The sequence below is a fragment of the Pleurodeles waltl genome, chromosome 3_1 (assembly GCF_031143425.1).
Source record: "Pleurodeles waltl isolate 20211129_DDA chromosome 3_1, aPleWal1.hap1.20221129, whole genome shotgun sequence".
In the NCBI taxonomy this organism is placed as follows: Eukaryota; Metazoa; Chordata; class Amphibia; order Caudata; family Salamandridae; genus Pleurodeles; species Pleurodeles waltl.
Genome location: NC_090440.1, coordinates 1,013,859,866 through 1,013,887,115, shown reverse-complemented (window position 1 = coordinate 1,013,887,115; position 27,250 = coordinate 1,013,859,866). Strand labels below are relative to the sequence as shown.

The following is a 27,250-nucleotide window of genomic DNA, read 5'->3' as shown; positions in this document are numbered from 1 at the left end:
CTTGCTTATCTTTCAGCAGGGGCAGGCCTTGTAGTTGTGGGGAGGGGTGTTGATGGCCCTATTGTGTATCCACATGTGGGGGGTATGGGATGGTACAGCGAGACATGTTGATCTGTCTGCGAGAGTCTATAAGGCATGTAACATACATGCACAGAGCACATGGGTTGTGGGGTCGGAACAGTGGGTTTAAACAAGATAGTCCCTTGAGTTGAGGGACACATTATCTCTCATGTTTGATGCCAGATTTAGCCACTAGTTTTTCTAGATATGTGACCCAGGCACCTTGTTGTGGTGCATTTCGCTGGTGTAGTATCTGCATGTGCCAGGATGTGACCTCCGCTTTTGCCCATTTGAGCATGTCTTGTACCCTGAGCCACTTTGGGGGGCTTCTAGGGATGTCCAAGCCATGGCAATATGCTTTTTTGCTACTGAATGGCAATATGTTTTTTTTGCCAGTACATATGTCATGTCAATTACCTTCCTGGTGTATTGGCTCTTGTGTGTGTGCACTGCAATTTCTAAGAGGCACCAAAGAGGGTCAATCTGTATGTCTGGCAGGTAATGTCTATTAAGGTTGACAACACCTTTTCCCAGATTTGCCTGATGGTTGGGCAAGTACAAGGAAATCCGCCTCCAGACATGGACACTGGAGGCGTGAAGGGGGCATTCGATGAATACACAGGGGAGTAAGGCATGTCGGGTGCAGATAATTAAATTGAGTGTATTTCAGGCGGGGGTTCATGGACACTTTACATACTTGTTTGAGTGCTGTACCACATGGTCGATCTGCAAGGTCTAGACCTGTTGAGGCAGCTCACCTGCTTTCAGGGTAGACCATTTTTTAATGCAGGGGTCTTTCTGCGCTCTATATAATGTTGTAACTGCACGCCTATTGTGACCGTGGGTGAGCATGGTTTGAAAGGGTGGGATTAGGTCAGGCTCTGTTCGCTCCAGAACCCACAGTTCATTCAACATGGTTGACGGTGCCTTCCTTATACAACAGGAACTGGCCCTTCTCCAGGCCATTCTGATCAGTAACTTTCTGAAAGCATATTAAGGATTTATGCATATAAATGTGACAGAGCATTGTGAGGATGGCCACCCTCCATGCTCTGGGGTTGTGTTGGTCTGTCACTGTACATAGAGCCAACAGTGTCCACATCACTAGGTTCAATAATTAAAGAGGCTGGAGCTGTTTAATTTGGACATAAGTGTGCCAGGAATGCTTAGCTGTCTTAACCAAGTGACAGGGTTGTTGAGTGACCCACTGTGGGTCCGTGAGCCAGTCCACTGTGGAGCAGTCCCCTAAATCCTTCTGTTTGAACAATTGCTCTGGACTGGGTGTGCCTGACAGCCAGCACATTGGCCATTGCTTTTGTTTGGCTGTATAGTACAGCTCGTAGTTTGGGGCTCCTATGCCTCCATGCTCCAGCAGACCACAGAGTTTACCTAGACAAAGTCTCTCTGTTGATATTCGCAATGCTTGGATACCCATGAGTTTTCTGATTTTCATTGAGGTTTTCATTTTTGCCTGCCATTCCCAAAATATTAAGTTCGGGACTGGATCTTTTGTTTTTAACTTACAAGTAGCTGTTGATTTATTTATCAGTCAATTTACTGCACTTTTATATTTTGATTAACTTTAACCACACACATTCACATGACTGAATATGTTGATCTGTAAAAATTTGTGCTTCAACAGAATATCTTTTGCAAATCATGCTGGATGTTCATCACTTTCTATCCAAAAAGCAACATACTGCCTACAGATCCTTGGTTCTTTAAATCTATTGCGAATTTGAGGTGTTCACATGAATTAACCAATGACAGTTACATATATTAGGTAGAGGTCAAGAGTGGAATAGTTATATTCATGTGGAAATTTGTGTGCATGTGTATGTGTCAATGGAGAGTGACGTTCTACTGAAACATTAAGGCAAATGGTGCAGAGGACCACACTAGAACAGACACAATGATGAAGATATCAAAGGCTTTCAATTGAAATAATTTAATTGCATTGTATTGTAGCATTTAATTAGCACATTTATACCCCTGATGAGGAACCTGACTGCTGCAAGAATTTGACTTCCATTTGTGAGACTAAGGGCCTCATTATGAGTGTGGCAGTCCGAGGACCGCCACACTCGCTTTGACGGTCGGACTGCCAGACTCCAGGCAGTCCGACCACCCACTACAACTTAGGCAGGCATACCCGCCTAAAGACCGCTGTCCCCACTAGGATCATAGATCCCAACAGAGTGACGGTGGTTGGTTGTGTAAACAGCCATGGCAGCGCTGAACTCAAAACCACCTAGCTGATTTCAACCCCACTTTCCACCAGCCTTTTCATGGCAGGGACTCTGCCATGAAAAGGCTGGTGGAAAGCCAGTGTCAAGGGCATCAAGGGGGCCCCTGCACTTCCCATACCCAAGGTATAGGCAGTTCAGGGGGTCCCTGCCCAGCACCATCAGAATGCGCTATGTCTGCTTTGCAGACAGTGCTCATTTGAAGGGTGCTGGAGTGCTAGAATATTGGCTTCGTCTCTCTTAAAGGAGCCGAGGCTAATATCCTACCACTGTTCCCGCCGGTCAGCCTGGTCAGGTATAACAAGCAATCATCTTGCTGTTGTCCCCAGCACTTTAAGGAGTTGAGTGAACTTTTTCTCTTTGTAAAAGAGATATTTAGAATTTGGAGGTATGTTTATTGCTCATGTTTATATCATGGTAACGTCCTCATAGATTACAACTATTTTTGTTTCAGAAAAGGAGAGGTAATCCTCATATTTCTGACTTCTTGATGCATGGGGTATGCTCTGATGTGTCTCTGACTATTATTTCATGAAAGACATTGGACCTGTGTCTTGGGTGTTTATTATCTCCATTGAAATGGTTGGCATAACATTCCCTTTTTGCCCTTTGTTTTGCTCTATGGTAATCAATGTAATGTATTTCACACAGGGTTCGCCTAGTATCGGGTTATTGATGCGGATTATTCTGGTGCAGTGAAATTTGCAAATTACCATTTGAGTCTCCAAGGGGTTCCAGATATAGATTAAGGAGCATTCAAGAAATAGTTAGATCTCTAAGGGACATAAGAAGGCACTTAACTGGAATATCTTTTTTATTTTTCTGTTATTATGTGATGCACAGTTTCTTGCCAAATGTATACAGTGGACATGCCAATATAATTTGCCATGCATATTAAAAAAGATGAAACTCCATTCATTGAATTATGTTGCCAAGTTTTACCTTCATATGAGATCTTAAGCCTCAAAGGATTGACGTTGGTAATGCCCAGTATGAATTCCGAGAGTGAGCTTCCTAGGCGTTGTCTATGTCTTCTAAGACATTTGAGTTAAAACCACTAGTGATTTTTTATGTCTAACTCATGTTTTTTTTATCAAGTGATGTATTATTATATATATAATTGCTAGTAACACACAATTTAGACACTAGACATGTTTCATTCCTCATTCCATGACCTGTGTGTGATTCAGAGAGGAAAATGTAATGATTGAACAGATGCAGGTTTTTTCACAATTTTTGTTTGATTGTATCATCAAGTTGATGCCACAGTGGTCAACTTTCAATCTATTTTAGCATTGATAGTGTGGTTCCAAACCTCAACACTGCTCCTGACCCCAAGCAAATGACCTTGCAGTAGCATGCATGCTTATCTTAATGATCTCATTTGTATGTATTCATTGTTGTACCCTTAACAACTGTGTACTCTGCCTAATAAATCTGACAGTGGCCCACAATTTGTCATTTTTGCTGTTTCAGAAAATGGAAAATGTGAGGTTCAAAGAATCGATATATTGTGGCTTGAAAACTGAAACTGTTCGTTCATAAATTTAACAATTATACAATAAAGCAGAAGATGCAAGGTCACCATCCCCAGGGCATTACAGGAAGTAGCTATTGTATGTCACTATCTACCAGCATTTGTATTCCAACTATCTTTGTTTCCTACTTTAAGGGTCTAAAGAACCAAACACTGATATCTTTTATTTCTACATAAAAGCAACTAACAAAAAATGTAGGACCCAATTTTCAGAGCCATTTGTATGTTTAAGATCAGCTTACTTATGCAAAAGGAGCGATTAAATAGTGCAAAATCACGTTTGCAATTAACAAAAAGTTAATTTTCAGTTGGAAATGTATTAACTCTATGCCTGATGCTTAGCATGACTTCAAGGACCAGAAATGGGCGTCTAGGACAGCGATGCTGTGGAAACAAGAGATACACCCATAGAGGGAGTGCAAAATTATTAGGCAAGTTGTATTTTTGAGGATTAATTTTATTATTGAACAACAACCATGTTCTCAATGAACCCAAAAAACTCATTAATATCAAAGCTGAATATTTTTGGAAGTAGTTTTTAGTTTGTTTTTAGTTTTAGCTATGTTAGGGGGATATCTGTGTGTGCAGGTGACTATTACTGTGCATAATTATTAGGCAACTTAACAAAAAAAAATATATACCCATTTCAATTATTTATTATTACCAGTGAAACCAATATAACATCTCAACATTCACAAATATACATTTCTGACATTCAAAAACAAAACAAAAACAAATCAGTGACCAATATAGCCACCTTTCTTTGCAAGGACACTCAAAAGCCTGCCATCCATGGATTCTGTCAGTGTTTTGATCTGTTCACCATCAACATTGCGTGCAGCAGCAACCACAGCCTCCCAGACACTGTTCAGAGAGGTGTACTGTTTTCCCTCCTTGTAAATCTCACATTTGATGATGGACCACAGGTTCTCAATGGGGTTCAGATCAGGTGAACAAGGAGGCCATGTCATTAGATTTCCTTCTTTTATACCCTTTCTTGCCAGCCACACTGTGGAGTACTTGGACGCGTGTGATGGAGCATTGTCCTGCATGAAAATCATGTTTTTCTTGAAGGATGCAGACTTCTTCCTGTACCACTGCTTGAAGAAGGTGTCTTCCAGGAACTGGCAGTAGGACTGGGAGTTGAGCTTGACTCCATCCTCAACCCGAAAAGGCCCCACAAGCTCATCTTTGATGATACAGCCCAAACCAGTACTCCACCTCCACCTTGCTGGCGTCTGAGTCGGACTGGAGCTCTCTGCCCTTTACCAATCCAGCCACGGGCCCATCCATCTGGCCCATCAAGACTCACTCTCATTTCATCAGTCCATAAAACCTTAGAAAAATCAGTCTTGAGATATTTCTTGGCCCAGTCTTGACGTTTCAGCTTGTGTGTCTTGTTCAGTGGTGGTCGTCTTTCAGCCTTTCTTACCTTGGCCATGTCTCTGAGTATTGCACACCTTGTGCTTTTGGGCACTCCAGTGATGTTGCAGCTCTGAAATATGGCCAAACTGGTGGCAAGTGGCATCGTGGCAGCTGCACGCTTGACTTTTCTCAGTTCATGGGCAGTTATTTTGCGCCTTGGTTTTTCCACACGCTTCTTGCGACCCTGTTGACTATTTTGAATGAAACGCTTGATTGTTCGATGATCACGCTTCAGAAGCTTTGCAATTTTAAGAGTGCTGCATCCCTCTGCAAGATATCTCACTATTTTTCACTTTTCTGAGCCTGTCAAGTCCTTCTTTTGACCCATTTTGCCAAAGGAAAGGAAGTTGCCTAATAATTATGCACACCTGATATAGGGTGTTGATGTCATTAGACCACACCCCTTCTCATTACAGAGATGCACATCACCTAATATGCTTAATTGGTAGTAGGCTTTCGAGCCTATACAGCTTGGAGTAAGACAACATGCATAAAGAGGATGATGTGGTCAAAATACTCATTTGCCTAATAATTCTGCACTCCCTGTATACTCAAATCGTTGAAATTTTACACCCATTAAGAGCAAGGGTGCGTACATTTCTAGAGTAGTATTTGAAAGGAACCACCTCATTAATAGTGAAAATGTAAAGGGAAGGTGTCAATTTGAGAAAAATTACTTGCCCGGCGGAAATGGTTTGAAACAAATAATTACATATGTTAAACTGCCTGCACGTGCCCATTAAAGACAATTCACTGTTCTTTTCCAGGAGTAGTCTTTTGAAACCGGGGTCTCTCTTAAGTTTTAAGGTATGCTTATGGAAGGACACCTGTGCGAGTTTAATAATTTGAATCTCTGCATCCTTGCAGAGAATGTTCCTAGAGTGCAGATTTACTAGTGTTTTCAAGATTGAGCCCTTATTTTAAAATGTTATTTCGACAGCAAAGAAGTACAAAGTAATAAGCAAAGGTAATAAACGAAGAGCAATGTGCTTTTTTCAGGCTAAGACATAAAAATAGCAGCACATCCTAAACAAAACAAAAAACGAAAATCACCAACTGAAATGCCACCGTGTCAGTAAAGCACATACTGTATAGAGCGCACACTGGCAGTCAACTACAAACTACAGTCGATTTTGCATCTGCAGTCGACCAAAGGGGCTACTCGATTCCTCATCTTTAAAACGTAATGGGAACACAAGGGGGTCTATGTAATTATTCACAAAATGGTCTATCTTGATTTGCACCCCATCCAAGCAAAGGACACCAAAGACAAACACATATCGGCCAATGGCTGAAGGAGGCTGACATAAATCCCATTCTCTCTCTTTTTCTCTTTTTACCTGTTCGGTAGATTTGATGACATCAGAATTTCCGGACACCTAAAGCTTTCTGTAGACAGGCCCAAAACGCCTAATACAAGTCTTATAAATGTATCACAATCATAAAAAAAACATGTCTTTACCTTCCAGCTAATTGTCATAAGAATAAAAGAGGTGAGAGCTACAGGGAGAAAACAAAACATATATTAGACCACAAACATGGCTGACTAAGAACCATATCAACATTGAGGCTAATCAAAGTATAACTGCAGAAAGGATGACCAGATGTATTTGGAATTTTTTAATAGTACCCCTCCTTTTATAACCACATTTTTCTAGTGTTTCTTGAGAACTCGGTTCATCACCCAGCTTTCTCCACTTTCGCCATTTCTACTGTTTCTAGTTGTTTGATTATTTTAAAATAACCCACCATGATAAGCTACCTTTTACGATAAAAAAATACTTTTACCACTTAATGAGTCGAAAATACTCCTAAAAAACAGGTTCAATTATAGGTAATTTTTTGTGATGAAGAAATTGAAGTAATTGCGTTCCATGCATTTGGGCACACACGTATAATGTATCACTTTTGGAACAGAAAAGTAAAAGGATAACAACATATCAAAGTGTATGGTGGCATACCACACATGTCAAGTTTTTGCTATGTATTATGTCCCTACTACCTACTTTGCCAATACATTAAATCAGTAATTCACATTCAATCTCATTAAAAGCACTACTCACCATTTCCTGCTAACCACCGCTCTACTTAACTCCTTAGCCACCTTCTACAGTCAAAAGGGCAAAACACACATAAAAATAGTCTCAAGACGGCAATACATTTTCTCCTCAACTACACTAAAGCAGAATTCATATTAAGGTGCTGCATGTAGAAATGTATGTATCTGCATGGAAAAACTCTATGTTCCTTCATGGCGTGAAGCAAGATACCAACAAACTGTGTCTTTTTGCATAACAATAAAAACAAATATGAGTAGAAATTATATATTCCATTGTCGTAGGTCTACAGACTGGATCAGTGAGTGAAAGAAGAGAGTGATGTGCAGGTCATGAATTGGAATCCGGTTGTATGATGGATTCATGCATGTCACAACAACAACCGCGTCTTTACCACGCATGCCTTTACAACAAATTTTGTTCAAAATGCATGTTTGGTAAAGGAACATGCATGGTAAATTGTCCCCCACCCTGCTCCACTACGCCTGATACCGTACTCTGAAATCCACCCTGCCCCAGCCCTTAAAACTGAGCCTTCCAGCCCCTGCGCTGAACCCTATACCCCTCGCCCTGAGCCCTAGAAGTAACCCCGCTCTGCCCTTAAAACTACCTCGACCCCTGCCCTGAACCCTAAAACCTACCCCATCCTGTCTAAACCCTACCCCGACTCCCCACCCCTACCCTGAACCCTAAAACCTACCCGCTCTGTCCTAAGACTACCCCAACTCCCCCGCGCTGAACCCTAAAACCTACCCTGCCCGGTCCTAAAAACTACCACAACCCCGGCCCTGAAACCTAAAACCTACCCAACCCGGTCCTAACAACTACCCAGACCCCCACCCTGAACCCTAAAACCTACTCTGCCCTGTCCTAAAAACTACACGACCCCTCCAACCCCCACCCTAACCCTAAAACCTACTCCACCCTGTCTTAAAATCCGCCCTGACGCCCCACCCCAAACCCTAAAACCTAATCCACCCTGTCCTAAAAACAACCCCGAGCCCCCACCCTGAATCCTAAAACCTAACCACCATGTCCTAAAAACTGGCCCAACCTCTGCCCTAAAACCTATCCTGCCCTGTCCTAAAAACTACCCCGGCCCCCTCAAGCCCCTGTCCCTACCCTGAAACCTAAAACCTACCCCACCCTGTCCTAAAAACTACCCAGACCCCAACCCTGAACCCTAAAACCTACTCTGCCCTGTCCTAAAAACTATCCAACCCCTCCACCCCAACCTGAACCCTAAAACCTACTCCCCCATCCTAAAAAACACCCTGACCCCCACCCCAAACCCTAAAACCTACTCTACCCTGTCCTAAAAACAACTCTGAGCCCCCGCCCTGAATCCTAAAACCTACCAGCCGTGTCCTAAAAACTATCCCAACCTCAGCCCTAAAACCTACCCTGCCCTGTCCTAAAAGCTAACCCGGCCCCCTAACCCCCTGTCCCTGCCCCACTCTCTCCTAAAAACTACCCGACCCCTTACCCTGAACCCTAAAAACTACCCCCCTCTGTCCTAAAACACCAACCATATCCCCTCGCCCACCCCAGACCTACTTACCCGGCTGCCACGTTCCTCTCCCGGCTGTTCCCGCTGTGTGCCTGAACCACGCATATGCCTGGTGCCTTAATCACACATTTGCATGGTTCAGGCACATGCGTGGTTCAGGCAACTGTGGTCACGGCTGCGTAGTAAAAGCTGTTTCCCTTGGAATCCAGGCGAGGTAGAATCAGCTTTTCATCCATACATGATCACTAAATTGACCACCATTAAATTGAATAATATTATGCATTTTATGGACAGCACTTACGAGTAGCAGAAGCGCTAAATGAAGCTATATGTAAAAAGATCATTATTATTTACATTTCGACACAGCACTGAAGATGTTCTCCAGAAAACAATAAATGCTGTTCATTAAAAATGTTCAAAATTCTCTATCATAGGGAATATGAGGCATGTCTTGTTATAATTTACTTGGTGCTCTTCTTTTTTAGGAAAAAATGACATTTTTGGAGAAATGGTTCATCTTTATGCAAAACCAGGGAAATCAAACGCAGATGTAAGAGCATTAACATATTGCGACCTGCACAAGATTCAACGAGAAGACCTATTGGAAGTATTGGATATGTATCCTGAATTTGCAGACCAGTTTCTTACAAATCTAGAGCTTACTTTTAATCTGAGGGATGAACGTTCCAAGGTAAAACTTTTTCAATCAAATTCAATTTCATCAAATGTTTTTTACGACTGGGACCAGTGGATGCAAACAATGTTGCCAAAAGGCATGCAGAAACGCACAAAAAGATCTCTTAGGGTCAAAAAAAGCCTGAAAACAAAACATGAGAAACAGCTGTGGGCACCCAGATTAAGGCCCGTATTTATACTTTTTTTGCGCCGCATTTGCGTCGTTTTTTGACGCAAAAACGGCGCAAACTTGCAAAATGCCATTGTATTTTGTAGGTTTGCGCCGTTTTGCGCCAAAAAGCGGCGCAAATGCGGCGCTAAAAAAAGTATAAATACGGGCCTAAATGTACTGGCATTTCAAGATATTGTCATTATGGTAAATTAGAGTGTTTGTTCAAAAAGGCTAAATAATATTCAAAAATGCTTTTTAAAATCGCTCACTACTAGAAGTCTCAAGAGAACAGAGGAACGCTAATTCTGTGCAGGAGAGTTTGTTACACACAATATGTATCGATAGTCAAGTGACACCTTCGGATACCTAGGCCCATATTTATACTTTTTGACGCAAAACTGCGCTAACGCAGTTTTGCGTCAAGAAAATTAGCGCCGGCTAACGCCATTCTGAAGCGCCATGCGGGTGCCGTATTTATTGAATGACGTTAGCCGGCGTTAGCCGCCGGCGCCGTCTGGTGTGCCTTAAAAAAAACGACATACACCAGGCAGCGCCGGCGTAGGGGAAAATGGAGCTTGGGCGTCAAGAAATGGGGCAAGTCAGGTTGAGGCAATTTTTGCGCCTCAACCCGATTTGCGCCATTTTTTTTCCACTCCCAACCCCCATAGAAATGACTCCTGTCTTAGCAAAGACAGGAGTCATGCCCCCTTGCCCAATGGCCATGCCCAGGGGACTTCTGTCCCCTGGGCATGGTCATTGAGCATAGTGGCATGTAGGGGGGCACAAATCAGGCCCCCCTATGCCACAAAAAAATTATAAAATAAATACTTACCTGAACTTACCTTAATGTCCCTGGGATGGGTCCCTCCAGCCTTGGGTGTCCTCCTGGGGTGGGGAAGGGTGACAGGGGGGGTCCCTGGGGGCATGGGAGGGCACCTCTGGGCTCCTTCAGAGCCCACAGGTCCCTTAACGCCTGCCTTTTGCAGGTGCTAAAAAACGGCGCAAAAGCGGCCGTACGTAATTTTTTTTGACCCGCCCACTCCCGGGCGTGATTTTTGCCCGGGAGTATAAATCCGACGCACATGCCTCGGAGTCGATTTTTTAGACGGGAACGCCTACCTTGCATCTCATTAACGCAAAGTAGGTGTCCACGCTAAAAAATGACGCTAACTCCATGGACTTTGCCGCTAGACGCGTCTAACGCCAAAGTATAAATATGGAGATAGTTTTGCGTCGAAATTGCGTTAAAAAAAAAGACGCAATTCCGGCGCAAACGGAGTATAAATATGCCCCCTAGTTGTGTTAAAAGCATCACCAATAATTAGGGACGCCCGTTTCTTTGAAAGTCATATTAAGCCTTGTTTTTCAGAGGGGTAAATCAACAGCACAATGTGCACCAGGATCCTGTGTGAACCACCCGCTCTGTGCCCCTCAGAAAATACATGAAAATGCATCTTCACCTGCAAAACCTATTCAGGGCAAAAGGCAGCCGACAGTCATGGAGTGGCAGATAAAGATGACCGTATGAGTGTGTGTCTGGGTTTCCTAGGCGAGACATAATCACACAAGGGCCCTGAGAGACGCATTAGTGGCTGGGTGCACACGTGCACATCCAGTTAGAGTGACTGCGCTACAATGACATGGCGAGTGCCTTTTAAACTGCTGGTACGGGTGCAAACTAAGGATGAGATTTATAAAAAATAATTAGTTTACTTCTAAATTTAGAGTAAATGTCTGAACTCATAGGAAGTTGCAAAAGCTTTTACAGTTGCGGATTCCCAGGAGTATTCCAGGGCAATATCAGGGAAACGCCTCCCATGAGTAAAAGTCCACTTTGCAACATTTTCTTTCTTCGCAGCGAAAACATTGTTCCCCAAGTAGAAATGCCACCACCCCTTCTAACACGCCAAATGTAGGGATGTCTTTTTCGATTTCTACAATTGAAACAGACTTACTCCTGCCCTTGGTTCCAAAGTGGGCATTAGCTGAGAAAAAGCTAGTGTTAGACCTGACAGCCTTAGGGTAGTCACCCCTAACTTTTTGCCTGCCTCCCTCCACTTTTTGGATACTGTTTTTGCTGGTTTTTAGACTCTGCGCACTTTACCCCTGCTAACCAGTGCTAAAGTGCATATGCTCTCTCTCTGTAAACATGGTAACTTTGGATCATACCTGATTGAACTATTTAATCTACTTATAAGTCCCCAGTAATGTGCACTCCAGGTGCCTAGGGCCTATAGATTAAATGCTACTAGTGGACCTGCAGCACGGATTGTGCCACCCACTTAAGTAGCCCCTTTTCCTTGTCTCAGGCCTGCCATTGCCAGGCCTGTGTGGGCAGTTCCACTGCCACCTCGACTTGGCATTTAAAAGTACCTGCCAAGCATAGAGCTCCCCTTTTTCTACATCTAAGTCACCCTTAATGTGTGCCCTGGGTATCCCCTAGAGCAGGGTGCTGTGTAGGTAAAAGGCAGGACATGTACCTGTGTAGTTATATGTCCTGGTAGTGTAAAAAACCCTCAATTCGTTTTTGCACTGCTGTGAGACCTGCTCCCTTCATAGGCTAACATTGGGGCTGCCCTCATACACTGTTGAAGTGGCAGCTGCTGATCTGAAAGGAGCAGGGAGGTCATATTTAGTATGGCCAGAATGGTAATACAAAATCCTACTGACTGGTGAAGTCGGATTTAATATTACTATTCTAGAAATGCCACTTTTAGAAAGTGAGCATTTCTTTGCACTTAAATCCTTCTGTGCCTTACAATCCACGTCTGGCTAGGTTTAGTTGACAGCTCCTTGTGCATTCACTCAGACACACCCCAAACACAGGGTACTCAGCCTCACTTGCATACATCTGCATTTTGAATGGGTCTTCCTGGGCTGGGAGGGTGGAGGGCCTACCCTCACACAAAGGACTGCCACACCCCCTACTGGGACCCTGGCAGACAGGATTGAACTGAAAGGGGACCTGGTGCACTTCTTAGCCACTCTTTGAAGTCTCCCCCACTTCAAAGGCACATTTGGGTATAAAACAGGGCCTCTGCCCTACCTCATCAGACACTTGCTGGAGAAGAAACCTGAACCAGAAACTACATCCTGCCAAGAAGAACTGCCTGGCTGCTCAAAGGACTCACCTGTCTGCTTTCTACAAAGGACTGCTGTCTTGCTGTTGCCCTGCTGCCTTGCTGAACTCTTGTCTGGCTGTAAAAGTGCTCTCCAAGGGCTTGGATAGAGCTTGCCTCCTGTTCCTTGAAGTCTCAGGACCAAAAAGACTTCTTCCTTTCACTTGGACGCTCCGTGCGCCGAAAATTTCGACGCACAGCTTGTTTCGCGGCGAGAAAAACGCCGCACACCGACGCTGATCGACGCGACGCCCTCGGGACGATCGAGACTTCGACGCACAACCTCGCAAGGACAAAGCCGCCCGACTTTCCAGGAGAAATCGACGCGACGCCTACCGTGAGTGCGAAACTTTGATGCACGGCCTCGCAAGGACAACGCCGCCCGACTTCCAAGGAGAAATCGACGCGACGCCTGCCGTGAGACCAAAATTTCGACGCACGGCCTCGCAAGGACAACGCCGCCCGACTTCCAAGGAGAAATCGACGCGACGCCTACCGTGAGATCGAAACTTCGACGCGCAGCCCCGCAGAACGACGCGCAGCCGGAAAATAAGCAGGAGAATCCACGCACAGACCCGGGACATCTGGTAATCCCCGCGATCCACAAAAAGAGACTGTCTGCGCGCCGGAAAACAACGCCCGACTTCCCCGCGTGGAAAAGAACGACGCAAGTCGGTGTGTGCTAAGAGGAAATCGACGCACACCCCCCTTTTTCCACGCATCTCTTCACCTGTGGCCCTCTGAGGAGATTTTCCACCAGAAACCAGGTACTTTGTGCTTGAAAGACACTTTATTATATTCTAAAGACTTAAGACCCCTTTATATCACTTTCCTGTGATAGTTCTACAATTTTCCATTGCATCTTTATTCTTTTTGACCTACAATTATCCTGATAAATATTATATATTTTTCTAAACACTGTGTGGTGTATTTTTGTGGTGCTATATGGTGGTATTGTATGATTTATTGCACAAATACTTTACACATTGCCTTCTAAGTTAAGCCTGACTGCTCGTGCCAAGCTACCAGAGGGTGGGCACAGGATAATCTTGGATAGTGTGTGACTTACCCTGACTAGAGTGAGGGCTTTTGCTTGGACAGAGGGTAACCTGACTGCCAACCAAAAACCCCATTTCTAACATTGGTGATCAGCGGTGAGGATAGGACTTGTATTTGTGCAGTGACATACAGTAGCTAAGTATTTCACTACCTACCCACAGTTGAAGGTCAACTTGGTTTTTATCTCTTTTTGAAAATCCGTTTTTTCCTGACAATTTTCAAAAACTAAATCCTCACTCAACATGTCTCTGACTGGGTCTCAGACAGGGGACTTTGACCTAGTCCAGTTGGATACATACACGGTCAAACAACTAAGAGGATTCTGCAGGGCATTAAGGGTACCCACCCAAGGGGCCTCCAGAAAGGAGGACTTTCAAGTGGCGCTGAGGGCCTGGGCAGAAGCCCATTTAGAGGATGATGAGGAAGAGGAGCCAGAAAATGGCCCCTCAGAAGGATTTTCACTATCTATGGATGGTGTTACCACTGCAATTGTGCACCCTTCCAGACCAGGGAGCAGTGTCTCCATGCAAAGCCTGACCGCAGAGGAAAGGAGAGAGGAAAGGGAGTTCCAATTGCAAATGGCAAAACTGAAAATTGAGGCACAACAGGAGGAGAGGAGGGCAGAAAGAGAAGCCAAACAAGCTGAGGCTGAAAGAGCAGCCAAACAGATTGAAGCTGAAAGAACAGCCAAACAGATTCAAGCAGAAGCTGAAAGGGCAGCCAAACAAGCAGAAGCTGAAAGAGCAGCCAAACAAGTGGAAGCTGAAAGAGCGTTGGCTGAAAAGAAACTATTGTTGGCTCATGAACTGAGTCTCAAGGAGCTGGAGATCAAGGCAAGACAGTCTGAATCCAGCAATAATGGTGGCAGCATACAGACAGGACCTGCTGGAGAAAAGAAGGTTCGTATACCCAAAAATGTGGTGCCCAGTTTTGTGGTGGGAGATGACATAGATAAATGGTTAGCTGCTTATGAAGTTGCACTAAGGGCTCATGAGGTTCCTGAAGAGCAATGGGGGGTAGCTATGTGGGGTTATGTGCCGCCATTGGGGAGGGACACACTTCTCACATTGGATCCACCGGATCAAAACACATACCCACTCCAGAAAGCCACTTTACTTGCCAAGTTTGGGCTGACCCCTGAGGGATACCGTCAGAGGTTCAGGGACAGCACCAAACAAACCACACAAACATGGGTAGATTTCTTTGATTTCTCTAGGAAGGCACTGAATGGATGGGTGCGGGGCAACAAAGTAGCAGATTATAAAGGTTTATATGACTTGATCCTGAGAGAGCATATGCTTAATGTTACTTATACCGATTTGCGCCAGCACCTAGTGGATAGTAAGCTGACTGATCCCAGGAAGCTTGCTGAGGAGGCGGACCTCTGGGTTAGTACCAGAGTGTCCAAAAAGGTACCTGGGGGGGACTCCCACAAAGGTGGTCAGGGTTCCCAACAGAAGAAAGAGGGGGGAGATAAACTTACAGATAAGGAACTCTCTAAAGGCCCCCAAAAGAATTCCCAGGGAGGGGGTGGCAACCCTTCCTTTTCCAAATTTGGGAAAAAGCCAGGGACATTTGACAGGTCAGGAAAATCAAGCCCCAAATGCATGGAGTGTTACCAGTATGGTCACTATAAAGGCGATCCCCAGTGCCCCAAGAGGGCACCGTCCACTACTGGACAGGTCCCTGGGTTGACTAGTGTAGCACTCGGGGGGGAGATGGACCCAGATAGCTGTGGGGGACAGGTAGAGATTTCCCTAGTGTCCCTGGGAGAAGGAGAAATGATGTCCAAGGTCCACATGCCTAAAAATACTTCCAAGTACCGGCAGTGGGTCCTCATTGATGGGCAGAAGGTGGAGGCTCTGCGTGACACAGGAGCCAGTATGACTACTATCAAGAGTCAGCTGGTGTCCACAGAGCAAATAATCCCTAATACATTCCACCAGGTCATAGTCGCTGACAATCGCGAGAGTCACCTACCGGTGGCTCGGGTTCCCTTTGAGTGGGGGGGGTCTCTGGTACTCTGAAAGTAGCTGTGAGTCCTGCCATGCCTGTAGATTGTCTGTTAGGCAATGATCTAGAGCATACTGCTTGGAAAGAAGTAGAGCTCAGATCTCACCTGGAGATGTTAGGGTTACCTGAGTGGGTCTGCATGACCACCCGGTCCATGGCTGACCGAGAGGGAAGTCAAGGGCATCTGGAGCCTGGAACGATGGCCCAGAGAGCTGCCAAGAGGAGGGACGAGGGGCGCGGGAAACCGGCCCCAGAAGTTCCCACAGTGGCTGACGGGGCTCCTGAGGAGGAGACTCCCGAGCCAACTGGGGAAGACATTGCCACCCTAGGTGACTTACCTGAGCTTGCTGGCTGGCAAGTTGAGGGTGGACCCACCAGGGAGGAATTCTGCAAGGCGCAGAAAGAGTGTCCCACTCTAGAAGGGTTGAGGAAACAAGCCTTAAACCAGGCAGCAGGTGACGCCTCTGGCAATCACCACCTATATTGGGAGAATGATCTCCTCTACAGTGAGCCTAGGGTTCCGGTCTTTGGGGCAGCTTGTGTGCTGGTGGTCCCCCAATGTTACCGAGCCTTCCTACTGGGTCTGGCTCACGACATTCCCCTGGCAGGACATTTGGGACAAGACAAGACCTTCAACAGGCTTGTCACCCACTTTCACTGGCCCAAAATGAGGACACACTCAGACAAATTCTGCAGGGCTTGTCCTACCTGCCAGGCTAGTGGTAAAGCAGGAAAGAGGGTTAAAACCCCCCTGATTCCACTTCCTGTCGTTGGCACCCCCTTTGAAAGGGTGGGCGTCGACATTGTTGGCCCCTTGGACCCCAAAACTGCCTTAGGCAACAGGTTTATCCTGGTTTTGGTGGACCATGCCACTCGGTACCCAGAGGCAATCCCTCTGAGGACCGTAACTGCATCGGTGGTAGCCAGAACCCTGATGGGGATATTTACCCGTGTGGGATTCCCCAAGGAGATAGTGTCTGACAGAGGCACTAACTTCATGTCCGCGTACATGAAGCATCTGTGGGATGCGTGTGGTGTAACCTACAAGTTCACCACACCCTATCACCCCCAGTCTAATGGGCTTGTGGAGAGATTCAACAAGACCCTGAAAGGCATGATTGGTGGCCTCCCTGAGGCCATGAGGCGTAAATGGGACGTCCTCTTACCATGCCTTCTCTTTGCTTACAGAGAGGTCCCCCAGAGGGGGGTAGGGTTCAGTCCCTTTGAGCTTCTCTATGGGTACCCCGTCAGGGGACCCTTAAGCATTGTCAAGGAGGGATTGGAGAACGCTCCAAAGACACCCCCTCAGGACGTGGTCAGCTACATGTTGGCCCTCCGCAATCAGATGACCCGCTTCTGGAAAGAGGCCCAAAGTAACCTGGAGGCCAGTCAAGAGGTGATGAAACAATGGTATGACCAGAAGGCCACCCTGGTAGAGTTTCAACCTGGAGACAAAGTGTGGGTAATGGAGCCAGTAGAGCCCAGAGCTCTCCAGGACCGCTGGTCTGGCCCATTTGAAATAAAGGAGCGGAAAGGGGAGGCCACTTACCTAGTGGACCTCCAAACCCCTAGGAACCCCCTAAGGGTGCTCCACGTGAACCGACTAAAAGCTCATTTTGAGAGGTCGGAGATCAACATGCTTCTGGTCACAGATGAAGGAATGGAAGAGGAGAGTGAACCTCTCCCTGACCTCCTCTCTGCCCAAGAAGGTGATGGGTCCGTAAGCGGGGTCATTCTGTCTGACTCCCTGACTCTAAACCAGAAAGGAGACTGCTATGAGCTGTTGGAGCAGTTCTCCCCCCTCTTCTCCCTTACTCCTGGACTGACCCACCTCTGTGTTCATGATATTGACACCGGTGACAGTCTCCCTGTGAAGAACAAAATTTACAGGTTGTCAGATAAGGTGAAGACCAGCATCCAGGAGGAGGTCTCCAAGATGTTGACGCTAGGGGTTATTGAGAAGTCCAGTAGTCCCTGGGCCAGCCCAGTGGTGTTGGTCCCTAAGGCTACTGCCCCAGGCGCGAAGCCAGAACTCCGGTTCTGCGTGGACTACCGGGGTCTCAACTCAGTCACACGGACTGATGCTCACCCCATCCCCCGAGCTGATGAGCTCGTGGACAGGCTAGGCGCTGCCAAGTTCCTGAGTACGTTTGATCTTACTTCAGGGTACTGGCAGATCGCCCTGACTGAGGGGGCTAAGGAAAGGTCCGCCTTTTCCACCCCTGACGGCCATTACCAGTTCCGGGTGATGCCGTTTGGATTGAAAAATGCCCCCGCTACCTTCCAACGGTTGGTTAACGGGGTCCTGGCTGGCAAGGATGCCTTCTGTGCAGCCTACCTGGATGACATAGCTGTCTACAGTTCCAGCTGGGAGGAACACCTGCTCCACCTCAAGGAGGTGCTTCAGGCCCTGCAACAGGCAGGCCTGACCATCAAGGCTAGTAAGTGCCAGATTGGGCAGGGTTCCGTGGTGTACTTGGGGCACCTAGTAGGTGGTGGCAAGGTGCAGCCACTCCAGGCCAAGATCGAAACTATCAAGGCCTGGCAACCACCTCGAACCCAGACTGAGGTGAGAGCCTTTTTAGGCCTCACCGGATACTACCGCAGGTTTGTCAAGGGCTATGGTACCATTGTATCCCCCTTGACAGAACTCACGTCCAAGAAGCAACCTAGGTTGGTGAATTGGACAGAGGCTTGTCAGAAAGCCTTTGACGCCCTGAAGGAAGCCATGTGCACGGCCCCCGTGCTCAAGGCCCCTGACTACTCCCAGGAATTTATCGTGCAGACAGACGCTTCAGAGCATGGCATAGGGGCAGTTCTAGCACAGCTAAATGAGGAGGGCAGAGATCAACCGGTAGTCTTTATTAGCAGAAGACTATTACCACGGGAACAGAGGTGGAGTGCTATTGAAAGAGAAGCTTTTGCTGTGGTCTGGGCACTGAAGAAGCTGAGACCCTACCTGTTTGGGACTCACTTCCTAGTTCAGACAGACCACAGGCCCCTCAGATGGCTCATGCAGATGAGGGGCGAGAATCCAAAACTCTTGAGGTGGTCCATTTCCCTACAGGGGATGGACTTTACGGTGGAACATCGCCCAGGGGTTGACCACGCCAATGCTGATGGTCTCTCCAGGTACTTCCGCCTTAGCGATGAGAGCTCCCAAGAGGTCGGGTAGCTCTCCCCACTTTCAGCTGGGGGGGACACATGTTAGACCTGACAGCCTTAGGGTAGTCACCCCTAACTTTTTGCCTGCCTCCCTCCACTTTTTGGATACTGTTTTTGCTGGTTTTTAGACTCTGCGCACTTTACCCCTGCTAACCAGTGCTAAAGTGCATATGCTCTCTCTCTGTAAACATGGTAACTTTGGATCATACCTGATTGAACTATTTAATCTACTTATAAGTCCCCAGTAATGTGCACTCCAGGTGCCTAGGGCCTATAGATTAAATGCTACTAGTGGACCTGCAGCACGGATTGTGCCACCCACTTAAGTAGCCCCTTTTCCTTGTCTCAGGCCTGCCATTGCCAGGCCTGTGTGAGCAGTTCCACTGCCACCTCGACTTGGCATTTAAAAGTACCTGCCAAGCATAGAGCTCCCCTTTTTCTACATCTAAGTCACCCTTAATGTGTGCCCTGGGTATCCCCTAGAGCAGGGTGCTGTGTAGGTAAAAGGCAGGACATGTACCTGTGTAGTTATATGTCCTGGTAGTGTAAAAAACCCTCAATTCGTTTTTGCACTGCTGTGAGACCTGCTCCCTTCATAGGCTAACATTGGGGCTGCCCTCATACACTGTTGAAGTGGCAGCTGCTGATCTGAAAGGAGCAGGGAGGTCATATTTAGTATGGCCAGAATGGTAATACAAAATCCTACTGACTGGTGAAGTCGGATTTAATATTACTATTCTAGAAATGCCACTTTTAGAAAGTGAGCATTTCTTTGCACTTAAATCCTTCTGTGCCTTACAATCCACGTCTGGCTAGGTTTAGTTGACAGCTCCTTGTGCATTCACTCAGACACACCCCAAACACAGGGTACTCAGCCTCACTTGCATACATCTGCATTTTGAATGGGTCTTCCTGGGCTGGGAGGGTGGAGGGCCTACCCTCACACAAAGGACTGCCACACCCCCTACTGGGACCCTGGCAGACAGGATTGAACTGAAAGGGGACCTGGTGCACTTCTTAGCCACTCTTTGAAGTCTCCCCCACTTCAAAGGCACATTTGGGTATAAAACAGGGCCTCTGCCCTACCTCATCAGACACTTGCTGGAGAAGAAACCTGAACCAGAAACTACATCCTGCCAAGAAGAACTGCCTGGCTGCTCAAAGGACTCACCTGTCTGCTTTCTACAAAGGACTGCTGTCTTGCTGTTGCCCTGCTGCCTTGCTGAACTCTTGTCTGGCTGTAAAAGTGCTCTCCAAGGGCTTGGATAGAGCTTGCCTCCTGTTCCTTGAAGTCTCAGGACCAAAAAGACTTCTTCCTTTCACTTGGACGCTCCGTGCGCCGAAAATTTCGACGCACAGCTTGTTTCGCGGCGAGAAAAACGCCGCACACCGACGCTGATCGACGCGACGCCCTCGGGACGATCGAGACTTCGACGCACAACCTCGCAAGGACAAAGCCGCCCGACTTTCCAGGAGAAATCGACGCGACGCCTACCGTGAGTGCGAAACTTTGATGCACGGCCTCGCAAGGACAACGCCGCCCGACTTCCAAGGAGAAATCGACGCGACGCCTGCCGTGAGACCAAAATTTCGACGCACGGCCTCGCAAGGACAACGCCGCCCGACTTCCAAGGAGAAATCGACGCGACGCCTACCGTGAGATCGAAACTTCTCAGAACGACGCGCAGCCGGAAAATAAGCAGGAGAATCCACGCACAGACCCGGGACATCTGGTAATCCCCGCGATCCACAAAAAGAGACTGTCTGCGCGCCGGAAAACAACGCCCGACTTCCCCGCGTGGAAAAGAACGACGCAAGTCGGTGTGTGCTAAGAGGAAATCGACGCACACCCCCCTTTTTCCACGCATCTCTTCACCTGTGGCCCTCTGAGGAGATTTTCCACCAGAAACCAGGTACTTTGTGCTTGAAAGACACTTTATTATATTCTAAAGACTTAAGACCCCTTTATATCACTTTCCTGTGATAGTTCTACAATTTTCCATTGCATCTTTATTCTTTTTGACCTACAATTATCCTGATAAATATTATATATTTTTCTAAACACTGTGTGGTGTATTTTTGTGGTGCTATATGGTGGTATTGTATGATTTATTGCACAAATACTTTACACATTGCCTTCTAAGTTAAGCCTGACTGCTCGTGCCAAGCTACCAGAGGGTGGGCACAGGATAATCTTGGATAGTGTGTGACTTACCCTGACTAGAGTGAGGGCTTTTGCTTGGACAGAGGGTAACCTGACTGCCAACCAAAAACCCCATTTCTAACAGCTAGCAAATAGCTATAAAAAAAAGAGCGTGTGTGGCTTCTTTCAAACATTCGGGACTTTCTAATGCTCGAACATCCATTCCATGGCCCAGGATGAACATTTACTCAATTGAAAAATTGTGTGAGCAATTTATTTATGATAATTTGTAAAATCTCTCCATACTGTTTTCAATCAGTGTAAGAATTTTAGATGGATATTTTGAGAAAGTACAGTTTGAATGAGGGTAACATTTTTTAAAAGCCATCGGGGTCATCATTGATTTGTAACATAATGCAAACACACCAAGGCTGTAAGGATAAATATGTTGTGCGAAACTAGGAATGGTGGCTCACCATGACAATAAGCCATGTCTACGTCCCCGTTGTACAAACTGGGTTCTTTTTTGCTTCTTGCGTGTGTACTTCAGACCTCAAGTTGGGAATAAATACCCCTTTTTAACACTTGACTCTCGTGAGGCAGATCAGTCCAACAGTTATATGGTGGGTGAGGGCGTGTGGGCTAGAAGCCCAGTACTCAGCAGCACAACAAATACCTCTCAATTAATTAAAGTCGAGTCGTTGCTTTTTCTATTAGAAAAACAATGCACTTTAATAGACACAATACTAAATACTATAATAAAATGTCAAGTACATACAGAGTGGCAGTTGGGAAAATCAATGAGAACATCCCTTAAATGTCCTCTCAAAGTACAGCGGGCCTACACTAAAGTATGGTCACAATAATCAAATACATTTCTAATTTCACACTAGAGACTTCACCATAGAGGGACCTTTAGCAGTTTGCATGCCAGTAAACCCTAGCCAATAAAAGCACAATATTTCCCATACTTGACCATAACAAATTATGGGGTATGCAATAATAACGTCTGGGCTTCTGGGTTCGTCACAGAGTATCACCATACCTTTAACTGAAAGAAAATGAGTCTCAATATGAAAAACCACTGCAAGATGTCACAGTAGAAATGCACTGAAAAAAATCTGCCTTTTCTGCATGGTCACCCTACATTTTTCTCCTTTTTTCTGGATCCTCGTTTACAGATGAATCAATGCTGATTTTAGAAGTTGTACAGATTTGGGCCGTAAAGAATAGTTTTTTGAGGATATATTGAGTAGCGAATGGAGAAATGCAGACCGCATGAGACACTGTTTCATTTAGACAAGAACCTCTTGAGGAACAACTTCAAATGTGAATTTGTAATGTTTGCCGTTAGTATGCTGTTAGAAATCTGTTTTTTTGAGTAGGGGGTGTGAACCCTTCTTAAGCACCTACCCCAATCCCTGTCAGGGTGAACCACAAAAGTCACTAAATTAAGCTGTTCTTAACCCTCTGATAGCTTGGCACAAAAGCAGTCAGAAGTAGAGTGAAAACACAACACAGGAAAAATCTAAATTTAGAAAAAAGGGGTAAAAATGAATAAATTACTTGACACAGAAACAAACACAAAAAAGTTTTTAGTAAAAGAAAGCACCTACAAGATCAAAGCTCCAACTACGGATATCTAATCACACAAGACAGAGGAAAAGTAGAAAGTCATGACTTACCATGACGGAGTGTGGTTCGGCTACACGAGGTGGATTGGGTTGTGTGTCCGCACACCTTTGGAGGCTGGAGAATTTTTGAAGCAAAGTGGCTGAGAAGGTAAAGTTCAGTGGGGCAATACAGCCAGCGGTGTCTGAGGAAGAGGCATCATTGTTGGGAGCCACTGGATGAAGTCACAGTGAAGATTTATACCTTCAGACTTGGGACCTGGTTACGAGTTTGGCTGTCAAAGGACTGTCAAACTTCCGGTGATGTTGGACCACCACACTCCCGGTGATCCGATGGCCAGATTATGATCCTGGCAGTTGGACCACCAGGAGACCGCAACCACCACCAGGATCATAGAACTTGACGGGTTGTTGGTGGCCAAACTCATTGGCAGCCACAGCGGTGCCCATGGTGGCACCACCTTGTTGATCATGACTTTGCTTTCCACCAGCCTTTCCATGGTGGTTACACAGCCATGAAAAGGCTGGTGGAAAGCCAGTGCTGGGGCCACCGGGGGCCCTACACTGCCCACCGTGCATTCTGAGGGTGCTTGTGTGCAATGGCATTGGCCTGGGCTCACAGAGGAAGCCAAGACCAATGCGACTGCACTGTTTCCACCGGGCTGACAGGCAGAAATGTCGTAATACGATGCTTCTGCAGGTCAGTCCAGTGGCAACATCGTAATACAATGTGGAGGGGTGGGGCTGCCGTCTTGATGGCAGTCTCCCCTCCACAGCTTTGGCAGGCTGACCATCGGACCACCAAAGTCGTAAACAGGCCCCTAAGCCTCATTTTTGGAAGTCAAAAATCCCAGCAGGATGAAGCTGCAAGATGTAGCCGATGAGGTCTCCACTAGGCCAGATAGCCCTTCTGCAAGGAGTCGCTGAACAGAATTTGCTGCTGCGGAGAAGAACATAGTGGGAGCTACTGCCAAGTCTGGCCATCCGGGGATTCACCTTGGGGGTATCAACAGGTGGGTAGGTCACAGTCTCCTCTCAGTTCTCAGGACACTCTTTGGCTGAGCATTGTTTAAGTACCAAGTTTTGGATTTAGGCTGTTTGGGCACCTTTAGCACCACTTCCAAGGGTTCAGTACTGGATGGGCACCACTTGAAATGCAGGAATCAATGCAGCAGTATCCAGATTTAGGGGTCAAGATGTTAAAGCTTTTTGTGTCTTTGTAGCTCAGAACAGGAGGCCAGCCAACTAGCCACCAGAGTCACTCTGGTAGTCCTGGGTTCAAGCAGTAGGGCAGTCCTCTGAGGGTTCAAGGCAGGCTTCCAGCAGCAGGGCATACCTCTGAAGTTCAAAATGTGCCTCAAGCAGCAGTACAGTTCTCTGAAGTACAGAGAGACCTTCTAGGTGTCATCTGTAGGTCCAGGAGTGAACTGAAGAGTGGATCTGAAGGTCCTAATTTTATACCTGTGCCAGCTTTGAAGTGGAAAAAACTTCTGGGGTTTTTCCCCCACAGATGGCTCTGGAATTTCCATTCTCCCTGCCCAGTCTCAAAGAGGACTGAGGTGACAAAAGGTTAGTGAGACGTTCTTTGTGACTGTGCTGAGGCAGCTCCTTTGAAATGTAATTGGGAACGGGAACAGCTCTGTCCCACACATCCTGGCAGGATGGCCCTTACTGCTAACACGCAGTCTTCCTCTGTGTCACTGTTTGGGAGGAATACACGTATGACAACTGCCTTGCTAATTAGAGTTATGTGACCCATGATGCAGGCTGAAGGCACCAAATGGTTAGGACAAGAAAATGCCAACTTTCTAAAAGTGTTATTTTCAGAATTGTGACTTAAAATCCAACTGTACCATTAGAAAGGATTTTAAATTACAAATCTTTAAACACCAAACATGACATTTCAATCTCTTCCCAAACAGTTATCACTTATTAAATGGAATAAAGTAACTCAGTGTTATCCTATGAGAGAGGTAGGCTTCACACTAGAGAAAAACGAATTAGTGTAATTTTCACTACCTGGACATGCAAAACCTAAACGTACATGTCCAACCTTTTAAATACAATGCAGTCTGGCCTATGGGTTAGTTTTAGGCCTGGCAAAAGTTGTATTTTTCCAGGTTGAATTGGCAATTTAAAACTGCACACAGGCTGCAATAGCAGGCCTGGGGCATGTTTTAAAAGAATACTTAAGAGGATGGCACTATAGATGCTACAGGGTCACTGGTAGCATTTAATTTAATGGCCCTGGGTACTGGGTACTTGTTGTACCACTTTACTAGGGACCTACAAGCAAATTGAAGATGCCAGTCAGGAGTAGGCCAATTATATAATGTTTTAAGGAGTGACGACAAACACTTTAGCACTCGTTAGCAGTGGTAAGGTGCACAGTGCCCTAAAGTTGACAAAAAAGACTTTAAGCAAACAGGAAGGGAGTAGACAAAACATTCAGGGGAAGACTACTGTAAGGCTTCAACATATGTTTTCTGTTATAATTTAACCTGTTTATATCCAGGTCTGTGGGCTTTAGCCTAGTCAGATGCATTCACACTCAATGGATAAATTGTTAGAACAAATAATAGGGTAATATAGGACGAGGGAATTAGTAAATATCCCATTACCTTAACGCTTCAGATTTATCGGTTTTGTGTAAGCCTTTAATTTCGTTTATGTTTCATTTAATATGTTTGCTATTCAGCATCAGGTATGGTTGTGTCATATTTACAAACACAGGCATCTAATCTCTGGTGAAATTAGGCATCTTGTACCCTATATTTCTTTGTTAGAATTGCTTCTAGAGATGATGTCATTGGTGGGTCCGTCTGTGTTGGTCATGGCTTTAAGTGTTACTTTGCTGGGCCTATCCATCTGGTTTTGCTGTGGTTCTTGGGAACCTGGAGTGCTTTTTCAGGTTATTCATTACATTTCTGGCTACTCCTTTGGGTGCTCCATTTTGTGAGCATGCTTCCCTTCCTTATTTACATATCACTAGTAGGTCTAAGTGTTGTCCCACAGTTAGTGATTTACAGATATTGGAACACATGCATTACAAGAGTTGGTTGTGATGGTTTTAGGTGTTTGATTTATCACCTCAGCCTGACATGTGCACATTAAGTATTAGTATCTATTTTCTTGAGGGAGAAGTCTTGTAAAATGCTGGACGTTCTTCCTATGCACATGATACAATCCATTCTATTTTTCAATCCAAAATATGCGTACAGATGTGCAAAACCAAGCATAGTATGATGGTGAGTTGCAACTAATCTATAGCTTGCACTGAAGTGTGATCTCTATGTTGGATGGATCCTGGCTGATCTGATCTTCATAAGTAATGCTCTTGTGTGAAGGAGTGGCCACATTGTCTGTGAGTGTGGTAATGTATTAATTGTGGCAGGGGTTTGTGGGCGTTATTGTCTTTATCATTCTACCTGTCCATGGAAAGTGTGCAAGCTCTCATTCTGGTGGAAGGTTATTAGTGTTTACAGGAACCACTGGTCAGGAGGTTGTACAGTCATTCGCAGGTTTGTGACAATAATTACTTACGCTGTTTGAGTCACTTACCAGGTTATAGTGTTGTTGTATTTTCTTAAAAATTTTCAAGGGCTCTGGGTTCCTCTCCAATGGAAGAATATATGTCTTTGCCCTTCAGCAACTAAAGCAAGCATTTTCTTTTGCATTTTCTTATGTCTGTGTTCAATACCTCCGTCTGCCCACAGGCACTGGCAGATTAACCTTGGCATTATGTATAAACATATTAATGTGTTATTTGATCACATTAAGTTGTGGAGTATTAGACAGAAATAATCTTGTCATACTTACATGTGTGAGATTTATAGCGCAATGCTTATCCTATGTGTGTGCAGTCATTAGCGTGCTTGTGTGTTTCTTCTGGAGGGCTCGTAGTTTAAAACAATTGAGTGAAAGGTAATTTTGCTCCTCTTTACAACACAATGTGTACATCACTTTCAATTCTGTTAGTTTAGTACTGAGGCTCATATTTATACTTCATATTGTTTATGCAAAAAGCGGGGCAAACTTACAAAATATAATTGAATTTTGTAGGTTTGCGCCGCATTTGCGTCACAAAATGACATAAGTGCAGCGCAAAAAAAGTATAAATATGGGCCTGAGTGTTTTGGTGCGATTGTCTATGCACTATATTTTGTCCATTGTATTTATCTGGTTGCTTTAGAGCAATATATGACCAGATGGGATCATATAGGTGTGACAGTGCCCACACTTGATGGTGAGTGGAACTGTGTATTGTATGAGAAGATTTATTTTGATGTATCATTTAAGTTGTGCTGTTTTTACATATTCAAGGGAGACTATTTTATCTTAACCTTAGTTACATTGAAGCAGGTGGTTTTTAAACTTGAGCGACCCGATTCACAAAGTCTGGCTGTTAGTAGGTGTAACTTGCTCTTCTAATACCCCT

At 45.6% G+C, this 27,250-nt stretch overlaps 1 protein-coding gene across 5 annotated transcripts in view; it reads left to right on the top strand.

The window, feature by feature from the left end:
• Positions 1-27,250, top strand: part of KCNH7 (potassium voltage-gated channel subfamily H member 7) — a 1,745,544-nt gene that overhangs the window by 1,668,723 nt on the left and 49,571 nt on the right. For all 5 annotated transcript variants that reach the window (XR_011201481.1, XM_069224264.1, XM_069224261.1 and 2 more), the window contains one exon: positions 9,321-9,526. Coding sequence is in view for 4 of the 5 variants with exons in the window: in XM_069224264.1 (XP_069080365.1) it covers positions 9,321-9,526 (206 nt within the window). In the remaining variant the exon portion in view is untranslated. The remainder of the gene's footprint in view (positions 1-9,320; positions 9,527-27,250) is intronic.